Source organism: Fusarium solani, assembly GCF_023522795.1.
Source record: "Fusarium solani strain SB1 chromosome Unknown bctg00000012, whole genome shotgun sequence".
In the NCBI taxonomy this organism is placed as follows: Eukaryota; Fungi; Ascomycota; class Sordariomycetes; order Hypocreales; family Nectriaceae; genus Fusarium; species Fusarium solani.
The window spans coordinates 172,288-193,958 of NW_027072146.1; the positions used below are offsets into that span (position 1 = coordinate 172,288).

The 21,671-nt window shown below is 50.4% G+C and overlaps 5 protein-coding genes across 5 annotated transcripts; 2 read left to right on the forward strand and 3 right to left on the reverse strand.

Moving 5' to 3' along the window:
- Positions 1-731: 731 nt before the first annotated feature.
- On the forward strand, positions 732-5,409 carry MRS44_016067 (uncharacterized protein; the record flags this gene model as incomplete). Its single annotated transcript, XM_065617873.1, has 6 exons — positions 732-1,802; positions 1,851-3,377; positions 3,432-4,373; positions 4,429-4,662; positions 4,711-4,940; positions 4,995-5,409. 6 exons carry the CDS (start codon positions 732-734, stop codon positions 5,407-5,409), a joined length of 4,419 nt encoding a protein of 1,472 aa, XP_065473945.1.
- Positions 5,410-7,633: 2,224 nt separating this feature from the next.
- MRS44_016068 (uncharacterized protein) lies at positions 7,634-8,419 on the reverse strand (the record flags this gene model as incomplete). Its single annotated transcript, XM_065617874.1, has 1 exon — positions 7,634-8,419. One exon carries the CDS (start codon positions 8,417-8,419, stop codon positions 7,634-7,636), a length of 786 nt encoding a protein of 261 aa, XP_065473946.1.
- Positions 8,420-15,656: 7,237 nt separating this feature from the next.
- On the reverse strand, positions 15,657-17,488 carry MRS44_016069 (uncharacterized protein; the record flags this gene model as incomplete). The annotated part of the gene is made up of 4 exons (XM_065617875.1): positions 15,657-16,690; positions 17,002-17,046; positions 17,098-17,360; positions 17,454-17,488. 4 exons carry the CDS (start codon positions 17,486-17,488, stop codon positions 15,657-15,659), a joined length of 1,377 nt encoding a protein of 458 aa, XP_065473947.1.
- A 404-nt stretch (positions 17,489-17,892) lies between these two features.
- On the forward strand, positions 17,893-19,272 carry MRS44_016070 (uncharacterized protein; the record flags this gene model as incomplete). The annotated part of the gene is made up of 3 exons (XM_065617876.1): positions 17,893-18,143; positions 18,361-18,569; positions 18,620-19,272. The coding sequence occupies 3 exons, from the start codon at positions 17,893-17,895 to the stop codon at positions 19,270-19,272; spliced, it is 1,113 nt and encodes a 370-aa protein (XP_065473948.1).
- A 1,677-nt stretch (positions 19,273-20,949) lies between these two features.
- MRS44_016071 (uncharacterized protein) lies at positions 20,950-21,368 on the reverse strand (the record flags this gene model as incomplete). Its single annotated transcript, XM_046268589.2, has 3 exons — positions 20,950-20,997; positions 21,065-21,153; positions 21,206-21,368. 3 exons carry the CDS (start codon positions 21,366-21,368, stop codon positions 20,950-20,952), a joined length of 300 nt encoding a protein of 99 aa, XP_046123725.1.
- Between the last annotated feature and the right edge of the window lie 303 nt (positions 21,369-21,671).

A 21,671-nucleotide genomic window follows, 5' to 3' on the forward strand; every position in this document is an offset into this window, starting at 1 on the left:
TATACGTCACAGGGCACGGGGGAATTGGCTCTTCACGAAGCGTTTTCGTCGTGGCTAACTCTAAGTAGATATCAGGCCCCGCCCGACTCGGGTGTCCGCGGTGGCCGTCCGGAGGACGCTCACCAATTGCAAACCTGGACCGCATCTGAAGTCAGACTCTTAAAGCCAGAAATGAGGACCAAACGGGAGCCGAGGATTCCGCAATCTTAGAATTCAGCTCAGCACATTTGTGGCAATAGCGCAGACAAGCGCCAAGGGTCTGGGGCCAACTCCATACCTCCCCTGATTCCTTAGCCTCCAGGGGTCCAGCCAAACTTGGCAAGGCCCGCAATGTCCTTCACTCTTGGCCTGATAACTGTGAGACGCAGCCGTATTGGCCAGGCGTTCGGCCTCCAGAACTCCGGGACGTCCGAGAGTCCTTCGGCCCCGGCGCAACGGGGCTCACAGTCCGGAGGCTAACAGGATGGCTTACGACCTCTGACGTAGCTTGATTTGAGCACGGCTTGAATTCCGCCGGCTGAAGGGAGTTAGCCATGAATATAAAAGGGCCAAGGTCTTTATCCGTCCATTTAGCTGCGATATCTTTACAACTTTCAATCAACACGCAACTGAGCCCGGTCAATCCAACCCCTAGCATTCATTATTCTCATTGTTCTAACCCTTAGCCTGTAGAATACAGCGACATTATCATCACTCAACAGTCGAATCTTGAACGCTTGCACTATCCCGGAATGATGGATGAGCTCTCTGAACAACCTGCTCCCAAATCGGAAAAGCCGTCGTCACTTTCTGCATCAACGAACACAGCAGCCACTGCAGCCAATCAGGAATGGGCAGCCACCCAACAAGAAGAAGAAGAAGAAGAAGAGCGCATAAACGCCGATGTACTTCAACTCGCCCGACGCCTCACGACGAAATCTGTGGGAGCACCAGGATCGCTCTTCCCTGCCGCCGAAGACGGACCCCTGAACCCTAACAGTCCCCAATTCAATGCGAAGAAGTGGGCGAAGGCCTTCTACGATATTAGAAAGGACACTCTCGAGGGCACCAGGCCCAAAACCACCGGAGTTGCTTTCAAAGAGCTTAATGTATTTGGGTATGGCACCGCTACTGATTTCCAGAAGAGCGTGGGAAATGTTTTCCTTAAGGCCGGCACACTGGTCAAGAAGATGTTAGGCCAAAAGCAGCAGAGAGTCGATATCCTGCACGGGCTGGAGGGCGTCGTCCATAGCGGCGAGATGCTTTGTGTGCTTGGACCTCCTGGCTCTGGATGCTCAACATTTCTCAAGACTATTGCGGGTGACACCTACGGCTTTCACATCGAAAGCAACTCCATTATCAATTATCAGGGTATACACCCGGGACAGATGAGGAGTGCTTTCAGAGGTGAAGCAATCTACACCGCCGAGGTTGACCACCACTTCCCGCACCTGACTGTCGGAGATACTCTATACTTTGCCGCCCGCGCCCGGTGCCCTAAGAATATTCCGCAGGGCATCAGTCGGGCGGAGTATGTGGAGCATCTGCGCGATGTGGCTATGGCTATGTTCGGCATCTCCCACACTAAGAACACCCGCGTGGGCGACGACTTTGTTCGAGGTGTGAGCGGTGGCGAGCGGAAGCGCGTTACTATTGCGGAGGCATCTCTGAGCTACTCGCCACTGCAGTGCTGGGATAACAGCACGCGAGGCCTTGATAGCGCAAATGCCGTCGAATTCTGCCGGACACTGAGGACTCAGGCCGATGTGATGGGCAGCACTTCCTGCGTTGCCATCTATCAAGCTCCTCAGGCGGCGTATGACGTAAGCCAAGCTAATCTCTGGATCCGACGGTGAGGCTAACACACCAAGGTCTTCGACAAAGTCATAGTCCTATACCAGGGCCGACAGATCTTCTTCGGAAAGGCAAACGAGGCGAAGGCGTACTTTGAAAGCCTCGGCTTTGTTTGCCCAGAGCAGCAGACCACTGCTGACTTCCTGACATCCATGACGAGCCAACATGAGCGTGTCGTCCGCCCAGGGTGGGAAAACAAGACTCCGCGATCACCGGAAGAGTTTGCGCAGGCCTGGAAGCGTAGCAACCACCGCGCCCGTCTGATGGAGGAGATCGAGGAATATGCTGCAAACCACCCCTTCCACGGAGAACACTACAACAAGTTCCTGGAGACTCGGCGGATGGACCAGTCGAATTCGCAACGTCCAAAGTCTCCATTTACCTTGTCTTACCAAGAGCAGATGTGGCTAAACATGTGGAGGAGCTACACCATGCTCAAGACCGACCCCAGTATGACCATCACCATGCTGGTGAGCAACTTCATCGAAGCCCTCGTCGTCAGCAGCATCTTCTATAACCTTCCCCAAACTACAAACACCTTCAACAAGCGTGCTATCTTGATGTTCTTCATCATCCTCATTAACGCTTTCGGCAGTATATTGGAAATCATGACCCTTTACGCAAAACGCAATATCGTGGAGAAGCACGCGAGGTATGCCCTCTACCACCCTAGCGCCGAGGCCCTCGCTTCGATGATCGTGGATTTGCCATACAAGATACTCAACGCCATCATCATCAACGTGACTCTCTATTTCATGGCAAACCTTCGGCGGGAAGCCGGGCCTTTCTTCTTCTTCCTGCTCATTTCCTTCACCACGACCCTCGTTATGTCAATGCTTTTCCGGTTGATTGGTTCGACGACCAAATCAATCGCTCAAGCTCTGGCTCCGGCATCGATTATCCTACTGGCGCTGGTCCTGTATACTGGTTATGCGATTCCACCTCAGTACATGAAAGGCTGGATCGGCTGGTGTCGATGGGGCAACCCGATCTTCTATAGCCTGGAGAGCGCCCTGCTTAACGAGTTCGTCGGAAGAGACTTCGCCTGTTCGACCTTTGTGCCTTCTGGGCCCGGATACGACGACGTATCAGCGACTGGAAGAGCTTGTTCAGCACTTGGCTCAGTGGCCGGTCGAGATCGTGTCGATGGTGCCGCGTATCTCGCCACTGCCTTTAAATACGATGAGTCTCATAAGTGGCGCAACTTCGGTATCTTGGTCGCCTTCATGATTGGATACCTGCTGCTACACCTGCTCGCCACCGAGTACGTCGCATCGCAACGCTCTAAGGGAGAGGTGCTGGTGTTCAGCCGAAAGTCCATGAACAAGCGTCAGCAGAAGGGCGTAAAGGACGTCGAAAGCGGCACTGTGACTGCAGTTACCGACTCAACCGATGACAATACCTCAGATCCACTGGTTGAGAAGCAGACTTCTATCTTCCACTGGAAGAATGTTTGTTATGACGTCACGATCAAGGGAGAGCCTCGCAGGATCCTGGACAACCTTGACGGTTGGGTTAAACCTGGCACTCTGACAGCACTTATGGTGAGTAAACAAACCTGTGACGGATGAAGCATCTTTGCTGATTGTACAATGCAGGGATCGTCCGGAGCCGGCAAGACTACGCTTCTCGACGTACTTGCGAGCCGAGTGACCATGGGCGTTATTAGTGGCGAAATGCTTGTTGATGGCAATCTTCGGGATGAATCCTTCCAACGTAAGACCGGATATGTTCAACAGCAAGACCTCCACCTTCATACCTCGACTGTGCGAGAGGCCCTTCAGTTTAGCGCCCTTCTTAGACAACCCGCGCGATATACTCGACAGCAAAAGATTGACTATGTGGACACCGTCATCGGTCTTCTTAACATGGAGGAGTATGCGGATGCCATTATCGGTGTTCCCGGGGAAGGGCTTAATGTCGAGCAGCGTAAGCGTCTGACAATAGGCGTGGAACTCGCCGCCCGTCCTCAGCTTCTTCTCTTCCTCGATGAGCCTACATCCGGTCTGGACAGTCAGACTTCGTGGTCTATCTGTGACCTGCTGGAGAAACTCACACGAAACGGCCAGGCTATTCTCTGCACCATCCATCAGCCCTCTGCTATGCTCTTCCAAAGGTTCGACCGGCTTCTGCTCCTAACTAAGGGGAAGACTGTCTACTTTGGTGATATTGGCAAGAATTCGAAGGTACTTGTTGACTACTTCACTCGCAATGGTGCCCCAGAGCTTCCTGCTGGAGCAAACCCGGCCGAGTATATGCTTGGAGTTATTGGAGCTGCGCCTGGCTCTCGGACAGAATTTGACTGGCCGGAAGTTTGGCGAAAGAGCCAGGAGTATCAGGAAGTCCAGGGAGAGCTCAACCGCCTGGTCAATGCCGGGAAATCTCCGAACCAGGATGGGTCAGGCGAAGATCGTTCGAACTATAATGAGTTTGCCTCTCCCGCAACCCATCAGTACGCGGAGGTTACCAAGCGTGCCTTCCAGCAGTACTGGCGCAGCCCGGGGTACATCTACTCGAAGATGTTGCTGGCGGTTGGCGCGGTAAGTTGCTTTCCGCAAACCCCATAGTGCGCTACGAGATGTACTGACTTGCAAGGCGCTCTTTATCGGCCTCTCTTTCTTGAACGGCGTCAACACTCAGCGTGGGCTTCAGAACCAGATGTTTGGAGTCTTCATCTTCCTCAGCATCTTCCCGCAGATCGTAAACCAAATTATGCCTGTTTTTGTTTCGCAGCGCACCATGTATGAGGCTCGGGAGCGTCCCTCCAAGGCATACTCCTGGAAGGCCTTTATGGTTGCAAACATTGCTGTCGAGCTGGCCTGGAACTCTGTAAGTGACAACCTATTTTCGCCACGAGCCAACGCTAACCATGGACAGCTCATGGGTGTGCTGTGCTTTATCTGTTGGTACTTCCCGATTGGCCTTTATAAGAATGCCGAGCATACCGACTCGGTTGACTCACGAGGATTCACAACCTTCATGCACATCTGGGTATTCTTCCTTTTTGCCAGCACGTTTGCGCACATGATTATTGCCGGCATAGGAAGCGCGGACGTTGCAGGAGGAATCGTGAATCTATTCATGGTTATGATGTTTACATTCTGCGGGTAAGTTGCCTTGTACATGGCTCTTTGTAAGTATCTGTGGCTGACCTTTGATAGTGTCCTCGCAGGCCCAAACACTCTTCCCGGATTCTGGATCTTCATGTACCGTGTCAACCCTTTCACCTATGTCATTGAGGGTATCCTCGGTACGACGCTGGCCAACGCCCCGATGCACTGCGGACCTTCCGAATTCGTTCCTTTCGAGGCCCCAAACGGCACAACCTGTGGAGCGTACATGTCTGGGTACATGTCCAAGGCCGGAGGGTATCTTGCTGATTCCAGCGGCAGCGACTGTCGATACTGTGCCATGAACGAGACCAACACCTTCTTGGATGGTATCCATGTCAAGTTCCGCAACAGGTGGAGAGACTTTGGCTTCATGTGGACGTACTGCATATTCAATATCGCTATGGCACTGGCCATCTATTGGCTGGTGAGGGTTCCCAAGAAAAAGAAGACCAAGAAGGATTGAAGCAATACACCGGCGTATAATACGGGATTATCAACTAATCAGCCAAGAGTACGATGACTGTGGGCTGGGTGTTTGTCGCCTAGAACGTAGAGGGCCGCGAGCCACGCACATCCCACATTCAGATGTGGAGAAGATATAATATTCCTTTGAGTACGATAGTATCTAGGCGCAGTAGACATTGAAGGACGGAAATCATATAAAATAGAATTGATAGGGTAAAAAAGAACATCATCTTATAATTACTCCGTACATAATGAGATCTTGCGCTGAATTCAAGTGACTTTCCTGGGTTTGCGGAAACACTAAATCCCTGCTCTGAACGGGGGTTCTTAATAGAAGAATGCGAGCCGTCTTAGAGGCCAGAGCACCCTACTTATTACTGCTTTGTCCCCCATAAGCGACAGGTTTATCAAGGGAAAAACTCCCTTCTCCGCGGATTACAGGTAGCCTTCAGCATCAAGATAGCCCAGATCTCCGGTATCAACCCACCCCGCCTTATTGAAACAGGACTTGTCGAGCTGCTCATCATGCTGCAGGTAGCTGCTAAATACTGGCTGCCCTCTTACACAAATGCGACTGACAACACCGGGGGAGGAAGCATTATCGGACGAGTCGAGGACAGTAATCTCCGGCCCTGTACTAATGCCAGAGGTACCCGGGCGGTTGAGCTAATAGTCAAGTGGTGGGATGGAGATGGGCATGCACCTGGAGATACAGTAAGTACTAGGGGGTTGGGATGGACGCAGGTTTGTTGTCTTACTCGGTCATGTATTCGAAGGATCATTCTCAAAACTGCATGAACCCTATTGTCAAGATCATCATCCAGCCTCGCACATTCAACGATCTTGTCCGCCATTATCGTCTCAATTTCAAGCGTGCCGTCGAACTATAGTGTACTGTATCTGAAGACCGTTTATTCACTTAGCTCGGTGTATCAATTTAGCCATGCCCACTGCGAAGTAGTGGAAGGTATTGGTGGTTAAGGCGCGGTCGCCCGATAGCGAGAATAAGAGTGGAATTACCAGCGGCTCATATGGCAACGTATATGTTAGTAGCAGAACCAGTCAGGGTGAAGAATAGTTGTGCAGAGGTGGCATCTAAAAACAATGACTAGAATTGGTACGCTTGAAGTGATGGAGGTGTTTAGGTCGAACTCTTGTGTGGTATTTCGCTGTTCAGCCAACGGTGCGGGGGGACGACGTTCTGTACCGTGACATAACATTGCTTCAAGCCATCGACCAAGGGTTACAGATATCTGTACATGTTCTTCTCGTACGGAGGTTAGAGCAGTTAAATACCCCATGAGAGGCTTAACCTTTCATGATAATGCGGCTAGGTATGACTCTTCTACTGCAGGCAGCAGAAGGTTAAAAAAAGGCCACTGTGTTAGCATTGGGTCATGATGCTATGATGTGTTGAAAATGCGTTCTTTATTATAGTTGAAGCCCGGCTCTTGATGGGTTAACTGAGCCTGAAGATCGTACATGTTCTTCGGGGATTTGTTTGTATCTAAGTTTCCGAATGCCCCGAGCTCACATCATATCTCTTATGTGATGAGACCAAAACTCAGGCCAACACCTCTCCCGTCCCATCACCATGCCTCGGTGAATAGCATAGCTTCCCACCAAAGAACCGCCATGCTGAAGACGGGATCTTCGCTGATAGCAAATTTAGCTCAAGGCTCCTAAATGAAGCTTCCTAAAAGCATCCGATGGGAGTCCAACACGCCAGTCACTGAGGCTCAACCCAACCAGATAAGTACTGTTTATAACCAGCAGCATCAGAAATGGTTTCAATGGGTATACGGCTATGACGGGTTTCCAGACATTCGCTGCTTAGTGAAGTGTCTAGTGATATATAAAGAGAGCTTAAGCTTGTCGTTCTAAATTCAGTTGTCTCGCCTTTTGCCTGACTGGCGATAATGCGTACATTATGGAGTTTAAGGGGCGATTCATCCATCACCAGATCCAGATGGAAGTAGACAGACTTAAGGAAGAGGACTCAATCGTATACGCCGCCCCTATTAGGCTGGTCTGCGTCGTGGTTGGAAAGCTTCAAGCGCGAAGGAAATCTCTAACAGATATTATAGAATATTTTCTTCCATTCAAAGGCGAATGGGGAAAAAGAAAAACTGTAGAATGAGATGTCTGCCAATCTATACCTCTAGGAGCACAGACAACCCCTTTCTCCATATCTTAACAACATGCCTTTATTCCTCACTGCTCTAGACAGCTTGGATAAGAAGGTCAATAGGAATAAAGCCTCTTGTAGAAGCAGCAGCCTCAGAACCTATACTAAGAAGGAAATAATTGCCGAGGAATTGATAACCAATGAATTGGGTCCAAACGCCACCAGTAGCGTAACATACTGGGTCATTATCATCGTTAAAGTCCTCAATGCAAGTCATCTTTGGTGCACTACATTTCAGAACGCCTCCATCCATCTGTCCCTGGTCGCAGGTGACGGGCGCCTCATTGGTCCGGGGCGATGCGTTGCAAACATATAACGAAGCTGACTCGGAGCCGCTGTAAAACCCACATATCTTGGAGCCGTCGACGAAAAGGGCGCCAGTGCCCGCCTCGATGGAAAAGATACCCGCTGGCACGTTGGAAGGGTTGTAACCACCCAAGGTTATGCTGCCGTACTGTGGAGGTGGAAGCCTGGCTGGTGTACCGCTTGCACCGCCGCCCTGGCCGATTGCGTTGAAGGTCCCAAGGACCGGAGAAGAGGTAGAACTGGGAGCAATGGTGGATGAGGTCGTCACATCATACGTGGCGGAAGATGTGACGGAAACGGTAGTTGAACTAGCCGAGGTAGTTATCGATTCCGTCGCCGAGTCAAAAGTTGTTGACGAAGCTGTCGAGTCTGAGGAGGTAGAAGATGTGACAGGGACAGACGAAGTCGCAGATAGTGCAGAAGTCTCAGACGTTTCTAGTGAAGTAGACGAGTCGTTGCTGAATGGTGAGGCGGTTTTCGTTGCTGATATTAGCAGAAGCTGGTGTCTTCTCATGACCTACCCGAAGTACCCGGCTTGCATGGACTTGCTACCGCGCCCAAGAAGGCAAAGGCCAGCGAGACCAAAACGCTGTAATGCATTATATTAAATTAGGCAATTAACGAGAGGCAAGAATCAAACGGTAAAAAGAGATGGAAACTGCTTGGAACGTGAGCATGGCTGACCTCCTCTTTTCTTTCGTGCCGTATGGGAGAAGAGAGAAGATAAAAGCCATTTCATTTAGGGGAGGAGCACTACCGAGGAACTAGCGAAAATTAAGATGCATTATTGATAAGTTATTGGTGAGACTCCACCAGCTAAAGAGTCGAGACCCTCGACTTGGGGCGATGATCTCGCCAATCCTGATTAAACACAACTTCTAGACTAACTTACAACCTGTGTGCACTGTCAATATTTGGAAGTGGTCAGTGCGCCCAGACAAGATAAGCCATCGGCGGTGATTCCTGCAAGTCTGTTGAACTGCAACTGTTTACCTTCCGCTTCATCTCTTCATTGTGCCTACCTCTGGCTGCCATGTCCAGACCTTCACTCTCCCAGCCACATCTGGTGTTTTACTCTAGGCTATGGTACCCAGCACCTCGCCTTTTCGTCCCGTACCCTTTGCACCCTGCTCATTGACTCACGACATGTACTGCCCCGTGGGAAGTGCTCTGATGCGCCATTCCAGTGGCTGGTAGTTGTTGATCTTTTGCTGTCAAGTCCTGTGACCTTCAAGTCCAAACACCTGAGGCGACGCATTTCGGGTGCTATCAGGATCCCGTATTTTTATCGAAATGTCATATCGGGAGTAAAATAAACGACATAAAAGCAATGAGGCAAGGTCAGCGGGAAGCTCTGCTATCGTAACAGAGTTAGCAGAGAGGCCGAGCTTTCTTTAAGGGATCCCGACTTTAACATTATCTGGTTGGCACTTGTCTGTTCAGGCAAACCCTAATAATACAATTTTAATTTACTGCTGGGGCTAAAGCAAGCAGACTGAAGCCAATGTCCTTTCCTACACCTCGAATGAACTCGAGAATCACGCCAAAAGCCCTCTCTGAGAGCATGTTATCGTCCTGGTTCAAGGCACGCCTTTCAATTAGGCCTTTCCTGTCGCCGTCGAGTTCGTAGAGATGGCCATTCCTGTGAGACTTGGCAAAACAGACGTAATGAAAGTCAACCTAGTCCTCGGCGTTTTTGGGTGCTTCGCTGTCGCCTTGCAAAGCAATCGTCTTATAAATAGATTCCGGCTGCTCATCCTCCTCCAGGACGGCCGCACGGTCCAAGTACTTGAGAGGTTCCACTGATGTAGGAAGGCTCGCGAGATGTGATTTGGGCACTTGTGATGGCTAGGTCGAAGTATGTGAACAAGGGGGGTTGTACTGACCGATAAAATCCCTTGCGGCTCCGTTGGTAACAGCGTGCAAGATGCCGTACAGTCCACAGGCATTGTTGATAGTCTGCTTGAACCATACGACATCCTCATCAATGCCGCTCTTGGAATATTCAGGCGGTTTTTTTTTGTCAAGCTGCTGAAGATTCGCCTCGTAGTTTGGAGAAGTCGGAAATACAAGCACCAGAGCAAAAGCCGGACGAGGGATAAGGGAAAGAAGGTCAGGCTCGTCTAGCGAGAAAACATCATGGAATTCCAGCTCAGGTGAGAGGCCAAGGCCATGGGCCAGCTCAGTGAAGACGGTCGGATTGGACTCGAGTGGGATGAAGTGCTTGCTCTAGAGTTTTATGCCCCTAGAAACCCCTCGGGTTTCCCAATAGCTTCACGTCCGTCACCACTACCATGTTGCGGCTCAAGGCCGAGAGCCGTAAGGTCAGAAGAAAGCATGCCAGCTTAAATCTAGCATCATTTACGCTCCAACAAACTCCGGCACTTCCGCACCGAAATCTTCGAGCCGCTGAAGTCTGATCCCCGGCCCTGCAATGCCGAATCACGTCTCCGCCAAACTCAATCCTGGCACCCCTCCGCCTCAGTCTTCTCACCAGCAACAGTTTAATGATCACATTATCCACGAGGAAAATAAAAAAGTGGCTGAGGAGATAATATCTCAAATTAAGACCCCAGATCTGAGAACCACATTTTCAATCGACGAAAGCTTGATTGTGGAGAGCTCTAAAGACTTAAAAGATAAGTTTATGCCCCGTCACCGGATATAATGTGTGATCTCTCATAAACCCGCCATATCTCTTATAGGTAGTCTTAATATCTATACCCTTAAATCCCGTCTTAGCTAGCTTACCTTTTAGCCCCTTAGTGGTACTGAAATAATTGTGATGGGCGTTATAGCTTAGCCTGTGCTCTCTCGAGGTGCTTATAAACGAAGCACTGTTGCACTCTGAGACACCTTCGCCGGCCTGCCTATACCAAGAGTCGTATCAAATCCCGTCAACTGATCTGTCTCTCGGAGCCTTTATGACACGCCTCAAGGCAGCCCCTCCTCAGGCCTGGGCAAGTTGGTTGGGTGGAGGCCCCGGAGAGGCTCAAACGCCCAATTCAGCCCCGAGGGTCTCCTGGAAGGAGAAGGATACGAACGGGCATCGGTCACCAACCAGCACGATGCTATCTCGGGTTTCTAGAAATACTAGATAACCCAGTGACGGAAGGGTAACCCATGTAGAGTGACGACTCAGTCTATTAACCATGAAACCATGGAAGAGTCCTTCCATACTTTGCCACCGCCTTAGTCGCCTCACACTTTTGATCTCTAATAAGTTTTATTGCACTCACTGATGAACGGCTACCTGCTCCTGTGAAGTGTTATAATAAAGCACAGCTATATAGTCCTCGTGCATTTTACATACGAATTGGGGAACGAAGAAGAAAAAAATGAGGCGTTAATAAAATAAGCCAGGAGCCGTCACCCAAGTAACGGCACTTGGATCACCGAATGGACAAGATACTGCCTTGTCCAGCAGAGTCTAGCCCGCCACACAAATAGCTTAAGACCCCTAGATGTGATCGATTAGGCCATGGTACACATTATTAAAGAGCATAAAGATAACTTCATCTCTCTCTCAGGCTCATATTTTATTCTGAGATTCTGCTTGATGAAAAAGATTCGTGTATCGTCGTGCTCGAAAATCATCCCTTCAATGACCACCCTGCGCGCAGGTCAGGGAATGAGCAAGACCACTCCGGTCTTGAGAGAATCTTATGGTTGCCCAGTGACTGACAGAAGTGGCCAGAAGGGGCGGGCTCAGGTGCCCTCTCTGAACCGAATGCTCCAGATATACTATTATAGTTGTATAACGAGACATGGGGTTTCTTTTGTGGCTTCATAGTGAACCTATACTCCTTCAAGCGGTGGCTCCATATTCGCATCTTGTCAACGGATTTGTCAAAGGCTCGTTTCGCACTGACTTTAGCATCGGACTCGTTGGATTCTTCGATGGGAACTCGTCCAATGGCCTGGAGACCTCCCTTGTTCGTGTTCACCCTGACGAGGAAAGTTTCCAAAAGCTCCTTAGCTTCAAGCAAATCTTTCCAATCTGGATGATCTTGAGGAGTGTGTCGTAAGAGTGCTGAAATGAGAAGCGGATATCTAGTAACTCGCTGCACAGGCTTAATCAGAAGCGAGTCTAAGTCCCAGGCTCTAGTGAGATGTTTTGTGACTTCTCTGCACTCGCCTAGCCAGAACCTCACGATCGGATCCTGCTGGATTTTTGTCAGGTGCTCCGCAACTTGATCGCTTCGCTTGAAAAACTCTTCGAGTGCCGCGGTCATCTTGCCCATGTTGATCTTGAAAACAGACCCGACCATTGAGGCTCGGTCGTTAGCATCGTCGACTTCTATGAAATGGCGGTGATTTTGGTTGGGCTTAGAGGCCTCGTCCCAATGTAGGGGTGGCTGATTGCGATCCGGGTTGTAAACATTGATGACAGCGTTCTTGATCTGCGCAAGAAAGGAGATGTGAACGGAAACGATATCGTCGATATTACGGAAGATCGACCGAGCTCTCTGAGCGTCTAGAGCCGGGCAAACATCTGCGGTCCCCTTGTATACCTGCTGCAAAATTCTCATATCTCTTGCAAATACCGTCTCCGTATCGATGAGTTCCTTAATCACGTTTCGCCAATGAATGGCACGAGGTACCGTTACGTATCTGCCATGAGGCTCGATCTCTGCCGCGCCTTCGGTCCCGCAGCCGTCGTCGATGGAAGTTGTTCGTGTAGATTTATGCCATGCCGTGGATTGGTAGCCGAAGGTTGTGAATCCAGATACAGCCGACGTGGTTTTCGGACGTTCAACTTCCTGCTCGAGTGTTGTATGGTAACCCTCATATTTCAATTGCCCATGGCGTAACACCGATGCCATATGCAAGGTACAGGCTGTGTCGAGGCTTGAGTATGAGGAGATTGCTGGCATCCTACGATCAGACAAAGGTGCCTGAACGGGTTTCCTGCTCACCACTCGTGAAAGAGAGGGAGCATATGGAAAACCATCCTCGATCCGTTCCTCCTGTAGACCCTGTGTCGCTAGCGGGCTTGGTCCCATCCTCACACATGCCCAAGGTTGGCTAACTGGCAAACTTTTCGTCGTCTCGCTCCTGATGGTGGTTCTGTAGTTGACGCTGAGATGATTTCGCAACAAAGAGCTCGTGCGAAGTGTGAAATGAACCTTGAAGCAACAAGTTCAAGCCACTGAGGTTATCGATCTAGGTAGTAGTGGTCACCTGGGTTATCATGTAACAAATCGAAGCCTAACCAATGGCGCTGCGTGGGGACGCCAGTTTTAGAATGGCCGTGCGTTTAAAGAAAAAAAAATTCGAAGAGAAACAGAAGAATGCCGGCAGCGACTAGATCTTGTGTCTTAGTTTACAATGCACACATAGCTTAGGTATTTAGGGCTAAATGAAAGCATTTTAAATGACAGCCTTTACCAACGCAGAGGAATTTCAGGTGGAATTAGCAGTGGGCTCGGGAATGCGTGACTGCGTATCATTAAGTCCCTCCCCTTCAAAATGATTCGCACTCTGTCCTGCTGAACTCCACTTTGTTTGTTTGTTTATTTGTTCTTATCTTGCAACACTTCGACAGCGATCGAGGAGCACCGCTGCAAATAGTATTGTAATAAGAATCCGTGCTATCTTTCCATCAATAACTACAGTTGGTGTCACGGCATGCCTTGATTATGTGCTCGAACGGTTCCCTATCGAAAAACAGAACTGCCAGCTATGGGCACAATATCCGATAGGATGGCTGGGTAGTTCTAGATGACCCAGGTCGTTTAGTGCCTACAGAGGTCTTCAACGCTGAAGAGGCAGGAGCACTCAAAGGCTTGTAAACCGCTCTGGGCCACCCTCACTCGATGGAACACTATATTGCTGTCGACCTCGACAACTTCGCGGCCGCCGTCTGTCTGTGAGGATCGCGTTCCGATTCCTTACAAGAGATCTTCTTGGAATTTTAAGGCTGGATGTACCGCCTCTTGGCTAGTGAACGGAGATCAGGCTATTGTTGGAGTTGTTGGGCTCTTATTGAACACAGTGGTGCTCCTGATTCTTTTGCACCGACAGGCTAGACGCTGCTAGTTCCAACACATGGGTGCCAACTTGAATAGGCTCATACGAGACAAATTATTCCGGCATTGAAGATTGACCCTTGCATATGCCGTTTCCCTGATACAGTTCGTTCTTTATGTAAGCTATGTTTTCAACACTCTTAGGATGAAGGAGCTGCATGTGGATATTTTGTCATAACAGGGGAAAGCCACGTATCCAACTCTCAGGTGAGTTTTATTAAAGTGAGCCACGGCGCAGATGAGATAAGAAGCAGCAGGCAGTCCATTCTGAGGCGCTGGGCCATGTTCGCCTATTTTTGTGCCCTGTAATCTTTGTCCAGTACAGCGCATCGCAGGGAAGTGATTAATTAAGAATGGTTAGATCTATCTAGGGCGGGTGAAGTTTTCAGCACTTAAGAACTCATGTCTCAGGGCATGATGGCCCCCCAGACAATTGGGGTGTCATACGTGCAGGAGCGAGCTGAAATAAGACATTGTGGGGGTGCCAAGGTACAGTTTCTGCCCAGATTGGAAATCTTGTTGAAGGTTTCCCCGGCAACTTCATCCACGATCCCCGATAAAGCATTTGAAGAAAATAGAAAATACGCCTGATCGTGGAGACACATGTTGATGCTTGTTTGAAGCCATGATATTTCTAAACACCCAACCAAGTAGTCGATAGCCGGCTATAGGGTAGCCACAACACCGGGCCGACCATGAACGTGCCCAAGTCGGTGCCCAACGACACTACGATGCAGCAGCCGCAGGTTAGCGCGTTCCAAAGCCTGGCCATATCCAATTTGAGCCTTGGTGATACCGACTTTGGTGCCGTAAAGCCCGACATGTCGAGTTGTCCTAGCCTCGACGTCATGATAGGCGTGGGTGATCCCATGATTTATCACGGCTATAACGACGATCTGATGCGATTATAACCTACATGTTTTCTATATTTCATGAAGCCTACGAGCATTCAGGGTTTAAATGTCTGACTGGTAGACACCAAGTTCCTCAGTTCAAGGCTTTTGGTACTCTGCATCCTGCCCTTTCCCGACTTACTGAGCTCACGAAGAGGAAGCGTGACAGGAAAATCGACAGTCTCGAGAACAAAAGATGTAAGGACGTACCATCCGGCTGCCGCAGACACAAAGACGGGTGCAATTGTTCCCAACGTAGTCCTACCTATTCGAGTAGTCCTACCCGTTAGAGTAAGCAGCGGGACGCATGCGGAATGTTTGTTTCTTTTTTAAGGATATTGCAAAGCTCAAACTGCCTGTCCCATGACGCGTGCGACGACATATCCGAAACAGTCTCGCGTAGGTGGAGTGGATTGTGTCATCTCAGCTACCTTGGTACGTCGAACTCTCAATAACGGAATATTCCGCCCAAAACCCACTACAATTGCTACTCGGCTCATTCCAGCCTGGTTCCATTTGGTACCATGAAATCGTCAGATTTCATTGGGGGTTCGTCGGTACGTCAGGTCATTTTTTTTCACCACAGTGGGATACTATATTCAACGCAGAGTCTTTAGACCGCATGGCAGATGGGATCTAGGAATGTGTTCAAGCTGGGTGGCTGTGCGCGAGTATGCCGCTATGAGTCGCCATCATCGGTCCCGAGACAAGTAGGGACCTCCTTTCTGTTTTTAAATAGAGTTCATGCGTATGGCGTGGGGCGAAGATTGTCCAAAGGTTCTATATGTGCCACTACATAAGTCTTTACCAACATAGACGTTTCGTTTTACACATGGGCTAGAGTAATGCCCGTGAATGACCCAGCATCTTCGTAAAACTTCTTCCGGTTGTGACCATCAAAATCAAATCTATACACGGCGCTGCCCATGTTAGTCGTGTAGATATGGTGGTTCACAGGGTCTAGCTTGATGCCAATGGCCTCGTGAAGATTGCGTGCAACGAGCTCGTAGTCCTTGCCAGGGGAGCTTGTAATGCCCGACGCCGATACCGGTTTGATCCCTTTTAGGGAGACACGGTTAATGTTGTTCCCCAGGGGCAGTCCTCCACGATCGGTCCAGTACAAGTCCTGGCGAGTACCGTCCACCTCAAGGTCGATTGGCTCGGGCAAATTTTGAAGCAGGCACTCGATATCTGTACGGTTGGTCCCGTCTTGGCCCCTGGGAAAGTCAATGTTGTCTTGGGAGATGCGGCCCTGGAAGCCCTTTGATGGACCTTTCTGAGTCCAATAGAATTTGCCCGTCGTGTGTGAGAAGGCAACTCCGACGCACCAACGTGTCTGGTCCAACTTTTCCTCCAGGACCTGGTAGTCACCGGTCTGAATGAGGAGCTCTAGATTCTGGCCATCGAAGTTGCATCGCCACACTCGAAGCCCCTCTCGATCGGAAAAATATAGCTGCCGCTTCTCATTGTCGACAACAAGTTGCTTGGGCGTGTGGACCTTTCCTTTGGGGACGATCGCCTTTATATCAGTTCCGTCTAGGTTGTACGAGTAGACGGCGCCATCATTGGCAGTTGGCATGCCCATACTGGTCCAAAACAATTTCCCCGCAGATATAGAGATGTCTAATCCGTCAGGGGTGCGTTGGCTCGACACCAATGTTTTCATGGGCCGACCGTCCGAGGCACCAACGAGGATCCTCCCGCGCTGCCCAGTCTGGAGAATGTCCTCGGATGCCAGGCCGATGTCGAGGAAATAGAGCAGGGCACATTGGATGTTGCTGGGGCTGCCTTCACTGCGCCACCCGGAGGCAGGAGACCTCTTTTCCCTGACTTGGTGTCGAGCCTCCCCGCGTCGATTTACTTTTTCAAGAAGTCAACAGATGTCCGAGGAAGATTGCGCTCCTCGATATAATGCTCCTCGATGAATGACACGGTGTCTACGGGCCTCATATTCGATCGACTCTGGGCCGCCATCAAGCGCGAGGCCCTCTACATCATGGCCGAGGGTGTCGCCGATCCGGAAGAAATCGACCATCTGTGGACCGAAATGTGGACAAGACAGGCCATTGGACCAGTTGCTATGATGGACCAGGTTGGCCTGGATTCCTTCTTGGCAACGTATGGGTGTATCTTGATCTATCTGAGCTTCTTGACCAGGAAGGGAAAGATACTCTCATCTGTTTCCCCGTCCGTCTTAAGCTCCACCACACGGTAATCTGGAGGCATATAGTAATGCATATTCAGGATACGCCTCTTCGCTGACGGACCAAGATTGTTCACCATCCCTAGAGACTTGTATGATGATGAGTTGCTGCAGAGGATAGCATCGCAAGGTGCCTGCGCCACCAGCTCCTGGAAAGTCTTGATTTTGAGATCAAGGTTTTCCGGAACGGCCTCAATCACAAGCCAAGCCTTCTCTACCGCAGGTTTAAGGTCAGTGAAGGCCTGTACGTCTCCAGACTCGGAGTTGTCGGTATAGAGGGACATGCTGGCAGTGCAGTAGTGCACAGCGGCGATTCTCTGCTCTGGGCTAGGGTCGCGTATGGTAACATCGAAGCCACTTGCTGCCCAGGCACATGCGATTCAGCGCCCAAGGACGCCACCACCTAGGACGGCGACTGACCTGCCTTCGGGGGATGGTAGGTGGAAGCTGGTCATGTTTTCTGGGCTGTTGAATTCAGGACGAAAAGGATACAAAGTAGGTCTGGTTGACGTAATTAGAAAGAAAGCGAGGAAGGAGTGCCTTCAGCGGTTAAGTAGATATCGTGCAATGATGGCACCCGTGTTCCGCGTCCGGATGCAATAGCACTTGCAGGAATGCACTTTGAAGAGCTGGTTGGCTATCCGGCATGACATGGTAGGTGAGGGAGGGCATAGACTTTATGAAAACGGGCCGACTTTGACGACAACATCAGCTGAGAGTACCCTGCAGGATTCAGCAGCCCGCTGGTATCGGTAAAATATCTCATTTTTCTTAATGCACGGAGTTTCAGCTTCTCAGGCTCACGTTTCCTCTCCCTTGGTTGGCAAATCAAACATCCGTCACCGTAATTATCGCCGACATGGCCATCAAGGAATCACTCGTTATTGTCGGAACCGGTTGGGGTGATTACACACTTCTGCAAGATATTGACTGTACGCAGTTCAACATCATCATTTCTCCGGAACAAACCAGCCCTTACACGCCGCCCCTTGTTCGTCCCCTTCCCATCATCTCCCCTCGCCCCCGCGAATCATCGATGATGGAAATTAACGCGCATGCTCGGCCAGTGCAGCATGTGGACTCTTCGACTTCACCCTGGCAGAGGAGCCCGTTAGACATACCGGCCACCCAGTGACATACTACAAAGCTACCGTGGAGGGAGTCGAATTTGGTCAGAGGATCTGTTTCTGCCGGGGCGTAGACGATAGTGGCCAGTGGACCTTCTCCGTTCACTACGACTTGCTTGCTTTGGCGCCTGGGCAAGAGTCCTCCTATTGCACCACAGAAAAGCGGTTCCTACCGTGTTGAGGCTAACATGAAGAAATAGATGCGTTACGAACACCTTCAACACCCCAGGCGCACAAGAATTTGCATACTTTGTTCGAAATGCCCCTGATGCGAAGAGAGTGCAGCTACGAATGCAACAGCTCTTGGAGCTCGCATCGCTCCCTGGCGTTACCGAAGAGGAGCAGAGATCTCTGTTGCACATCGCTCTCATCGGTGACGGGCCTACGGGGTTGAGATGGCTGCTGAGATGTCTGACCTCTTCAGCAATGACCTCTCTACCATATATCCCCACTTGAAAGGCAAGATGGCCATTGCCATCTACGATGTAGCGCATGCCATCTTGGGCACCTTCGATGAGTCGTTGAGAGAATATGCTGTGGCTAGCTTCTCGAGGCGAGATGTCGAGGTCTACACTGACGTCAAGATTCAGGAGGTAGCTAGTGACCGCATCATCGTCAAAGGGCAAGGAGACATTGGATGTGGAATGGCGATATGGGTCACGGGTAACAAGCAGTGCCCGCTCGTGACCAACCTGGGGGTTGCCAAGACGGGGCGTCCTCCTCGGATTCTGACGGACCAGTGCCTTCGCGTGCTTTCCGATGACAAGGAAATTGTGCCAGGCGTTTTCGCACTGGGAGATGCGGCCGATATCGAGTGCGGCACCCTTCCGACGACTGCTGAGGTGGCTGTGCAGAAGGCGAAATATCTTGCCACGGCTCTCAACAAGCACGATTTGGACACTCCCTTTGAGTATCGGCAAAAAACCCTCGTAGCATACATAGGTGGTCACGACGGCGTGGTGCAAGGGAAGACAGGCTGGTCGGGGACCAGAGCCTGGGCAGCCTGGAGGAGCAAGAACTTGTTCTGGACTCGAAGCTGGCGAAGAAAGATTGTGATCATGGCTAACTGGTTCTTGGATTGGTTGGATGGCCGAGAGATTGCCCGAGCATGACCAGTCATGGATTCTACTGTCAACCGTATAATTAGACTGCCGGTACTCTCGCGGACTAACCTCGTAGATTCCAGGTAGATACCTCCCACAGTGAATTGAAAATGATGGTTCTCCTACACGCAAGTTTGAAAGCTGGAAATGCCAAAGCCAACTATGTCAGCACTGGAAAGTCGCTCAGTGGATCTCAGAATGGGATCTGGGGGGCGGGAACGGACGGACTGACCTCCAGAAACATCGTGGTCTGGGGTGGCGACCGTCGCTGCCTTCCCTTGCCGGCTTGGTCGGGGTGTACGTTAGTAATGTGTGGGATCAAGCTGGTTGAGCCTGCTGATCTTTGCTGCTCAGCGTCTCCGGAGTGAGCAACAATAGACTCTCAAACTAATACCGCGTTGCTATGCAGATCGAGGCATTTCGATTAGCTGTGAGGACTGAAACTGGTCACAAACAATGTGGGGTATTCGATGCTACAGCGTGAGCATTGGTAAGTTTAAATTCCCCTTGAATCACCGCCCCGTTGACTAGCGGAACTGGGTAGGTATCTCGCGGGAGTGTACCCAGCCAGCCTAGCTAGTCTATCAAGGTGAGCTGAGAAGCTACCTCATTCAGCTGAAAGATAAGAAGAGCTAATCCCTGACTTGGGTCAGTTAAACCTAGTCATTGGCTGTGTTTCGCCTTGAGCAGCTGAAACGGTGAAGATCAACAAGCCGGAATCGGCCTGGTCCACCATAAGTACAAACCCCAGGATATGCGGACTGGCAATCTATTCACGCAGTGAAGTCGATCCAATGGCGCTACCTGCAAATTCCTCGCTTTGTTTTCACACTCTCCTTAGCGTCTTCCAGTTTCTCCACGCCAATTTGCCTCTCGTTCTTGGGGTCATTTTCTGACCGTCCGCTCGCCTATTGAAGCTTCTTGATCTTCGATAAAATTGTCTTCATCTCCCCCGAGCCGTGAATTCATGGGTCGAACTGACGTACCTCAAGCAATTGGTATCAGGGCTATGGGCCTTACAAGAGCCCAGTTATTAACTTTCTTCCCGCTCACGTTCACATATATTCCTATATCCACGAATTTGCCACTGACTCTACCCTAAAATACCGTGGGCCGACACTGGCCACGGGAGCTAAAAATGAAATACCATACCATGGGAGATAGAGCTCAAACACCACCAACGCTATGCCTGAACTCTGGGAGCATTGGACAAGTACGGGTCCAAGCTAGGTTTTCTGCTCTAGACGTCTTTTTCACAGCTTTCTCTATGATATGCCGTCTCTTTGACCCGAGGCCACTTGCAATAACGGTATACATTACAACAGATCCCCCATCTCTCGCATGTCTATTTGGGTTACCATTCTTTCTTATTTATGACTATTGCGGGCACAAAGCTTCGGTTGTTAAACAGTCAGCAACCCAGAAATGTAGAGAGTACGGGAATACCCTTCACGAGAATGGTCTAACATTCGAAGGACCATAAGATGTCCAATTTAATTTAATCTAACCTAGACTACATTTCAAGTTCATATTATTGTCTTGCAGGTTGAACCGTACGTGTAGCTTTGATTCCCCTGCCACATGACACCATTGCTGGCTCAACTTCCAACCCCAGATACGCACCAAGTCCCCGTTGGCAGTAGTACCATTAGCGAGCTGTGGACCTCTTGGCGCTCGAATAAAGGCTTAAGCAGCGACGCCAACGGGCTTCTGGCAAAGGAGACCAAGGTCGGCCTAAAAGAAGAATTACAGCATGTCAGCCATCAAACTCGAAACAAGCGGCTCAACGGGGTTCACTTACAACCTCAGCGGCGCCGCAGCAACGAGCGCGCTGGCCAGACTTGGCACAAATAGCGGCGAAATGGGCGGCGTCCTTTGGGACCTCGACAGCTGCACATTGTTAGCTAGTCCGACTCGGAAAGTCTGAGGGAGTGATACTTACGGGAGCGGCAATCGACGGAGATGATGTTGAGGAGATCAACACCGCAGCACTGAGGGTTACCGAAGAGACCGCCATCGGGACAGGCGTCGTAGTCGGCCACGGCAGCGGCAGGCATGGCGGAAGCGCCAGCGAAGAGAAGGGAGAGGACAGAGAAGAACTTCATGATGTTTTGAGGTGTAGATGTTTGAGGCGTAGATGATTGTGGTGTGAAAGGTGCTTGCTTGTTGAAGTGGTAGTTGTTCTGATGATGGTGAAAATCTGTTTCTCTCTGGAGGACCTATCGGTGGTTTTATACTTGCTAGATTGCCGTCCCCTTGTGCCTTTCTCAAAACCTCATCATTTCGTTCTCGTGCCTTTGAGCATGTCCTACTCAGCTCTGGACGCATAGGGTTACGCTGAAGTCGCCGAAGTTTACCTCGACTTGGAGTTTGGAATGCTCTTCAGCTCTACGCGTACGCTCCTGACG